The 2,589-nt window shown below is 40.8% G+C and overlaps 1 protein-coding gene across 1 annotated transcript; it reads right to left on the bottom strand.

Moving 5' to 3' along the window:
* Nucleotides 1-1,098: 1,098 nt before the first annotated feature.
* LOC140578577 (unconventional myosin-IXb-like) lies at nucleotides 1,099-1,666 on the bottom strand. Its single transcript, XM_072700122.1, has 2 exons — nucleotides 1,383-1,666; nucleotides 1,099-1,258 (listed from the first exon to the last, which is right to left on the bottom strand). The coding sequence occupies exons 1-2, from the start codon at nucleotides 1,550-1,552 to the stop codon at nucleotides 1,099-1,101; spliced, it is 330 nt and encodes a 109-aa protein (XP_072556223.1). The 5' UTR covers nucleotides 1,553-1,666.
* Nucleotides 1,667-2,589: the final 923 nt, after the last annotated feature.

A 2,589-nucleotide genomic window follows, 5' to 3' on the forward strand; every position in this document is an offset into this window, starting at 1 on the left:
AAGGATTAAACAAGTAACAGGTGTGGCTTGTTAGAGCCATACAATGGAGAGAACGAGGGGGAAGGGATGCAGGGTGTGACATGAGGTTACATTAATCAAATATTTTCCATCTTTGACTGAATATTTTTAACAATGATGAATAGATCTGAAGGCTATCTGTCATTTTGCTAGATTAGAACACTTAGATGATCTAACAAAACTTTAATTGTACCACGGTATGCTCTTTTTGGTCCAGAGATGTCATATGAATGGTGATTATTTTGAGAAGGGTCTGATTGCATTAATTCTGTTGCATGTGACTAATGTATTGTGGTGATTTGAAGTATACACTTAGTGGGTTTAAGCTGGTATGAGTTTCCAGATGTAATATTAGTTGATTGATCAGTCTTAATCTTAATCTTATTGTGCATTTTTTTTTTCCAAATTGTTAATTTGTATGTTTTGAGAATCATGTCTCTGACCCTTAAAGCATTTTTCAAACTTGAGTGCTCCCTTTTGTGACCAATGTGGTTGAATTGTTAATTTCCTCTGGGTGAAATTCTTGGGAGTGGCATAGTTGACGTTGAAATGAACTTTGAATTGAAATTACTTGAAAATTACAAGAGCTATCATTATCAGTGGAAAAGGTGCATGGTTCCGAAGGATTGGTATTGAGTTGGAGAGTAATGCAATGACAGGTGATTAATTTTTGCTTGCTGAAGGACTTTCCGTAATAACAAAAATTAAACAATACAATCAGAGAGTGCAGGACGCTGGCTTGTTGAAATAATATCCAGATTCAACTGCTTTTAATAGACTTGTGACTGCAATTTTTTCATAACTAATAACAGTTAAAGAAAGACTGGGGTGGTTTGGGGACCCCATATTCTCTTCTCAGGTGGGCTGGTTCTGGTCCTTGGGGTTCTGAGGTTCCTTCTAGGACACAGAAGAAGCAGATGATGGGTCCATCAATGGCTCCACTTCATTGTCATTCTCTGTGTCTGCATTGACAGACTCGCTGTCATCGAAGGCAGCCTCATCTGCTGGTGGCTTCAATTGCATTTCAGATCACATGGGCATTCCTCAGTCACACATCTGACAGGGGTAACAATATGAGCATCACAAAAAGCCATATATTAGCCGTGACCTCAGGCTCTGGGGTTTAGTGTCTTGCCGCTTTGGCTGCTTCATGGCCAGGGCTTCAGGATACTCAAGCTGCTCCAGTTCCTTCAGCTTCTCATAGGACCTCATCTGCTCATTTAGGATGAGCTCCAGACACCTGTGTAGAGGGTAAACATGGAAAGGCAGTCACGAGGAGTGAGGCCGAAGCAGCCTACAGACTTTTGGAGGAACAAGCCCGGAAGCTTTGGTGATCTGTGTCTGAAAGTAAGTGAGGTACTGACATGGTGGCCTTGTTCATGTCTTTCATGATTTCAGGAGAATTCATGGTGTCAGGACTGCACAGGAAGGTGGAGGAGAAGATGATGGCCAGCGAGTGCGTGGACATCTGATTGTGGTGTTCCTCCCTGGCCACCCTGGGAAGGAGAAGACTATCACTGCTTGAGGAAGACATAGGTGGAGTTTAGCTTTACAGTTCTGTGTGATGGGGTCCAGGAAATTGTCTGGGAAGTGAGTAAGGGATGGCATCCCACCTGACCATGTGGAAGAGAGTCTGTCCAGGGTGTTGATGTTGGCCCAGCACTTTGTAAATGTGTGCCAGTTGTTCAGATGTTTCTGGCAGCTCTGGGAGGGGTGGAGATATGTTTCTTTTAATCATTCAGTACTGGATAGGAAAACTGACCTCCCTGCCCCAAACCAGAAGCAGTCAGGCCTTTCCCATGCAGGAAGGCGCTGTAGTGCGCAATATGTATAATCACAAATATGGTGTACATATATTTCACATTATATGAAAACCAGCAATTCCTTGTCTTTTTCAATATGTTGCAGTATATTTTTGCATTATATTTTCCAAAAAAAATATTAATGTCCATATATTTAAATATATTTCTGTTTTGTAATGGAATCCAACCAATAGCTTATTAAAATTTTCCAAAACTCACTAATTGCACTGAAATTTTCTCAAAAATGGACTGTGGACCAGTTGAGTTATGGATAATAGCTTCACAATTACAAGTGCTATCATTATGAGTGGAAAAGGCACATGGTTCAGATGGAGTGGTATTGAACTGGAGAGTAATGCAATGATAGGTGGTTAATTCCTACTTGCTGAATGATTCAGTTTAATAAAACCAAGTAAACAATACAATCAGAGAGCACAGAAGGCTGGCTTGCTGAAATAATCAACTGTTCACTTGTGACTGCAAACTTTCCATAACTAACAACAGTTAAATACAAACAGACAACCAGGCTAACTAGGGGGTAGGTGTGGCATATGAAGAAAAACAACCAATCAGCAGAGACACAGGACAATAAGCAACAGGTGATGTAACTTTCAATTAATGAGCACCAAATTAGGGAATCTTAACAAGCACAGGAACTAAGAAACATTAAGCACACACTAAGAGTACAACACTAGGATAATACACACGGAACAAAAGTACAAGCAGACCCAAACTATAACAGGGCACGAGCAGGGCAAACTAAAGCAGG

Source organism: Paramormyrops kingsleyae, chromosome 1 (assembly GCF_048594095.1).
Source record: "Paramormyrops kingsleyae isolate MSU_618 chromosome 1, PKINGS_0.4, whole genome shotgun sequence".
Lineage (NCBI taxonomy): Eukaryota > Metazoa > Chordata > Actinopteri > Osteoglossiformes > Mormyridae > Paramormyrops > Paramormyrops kingsleyae.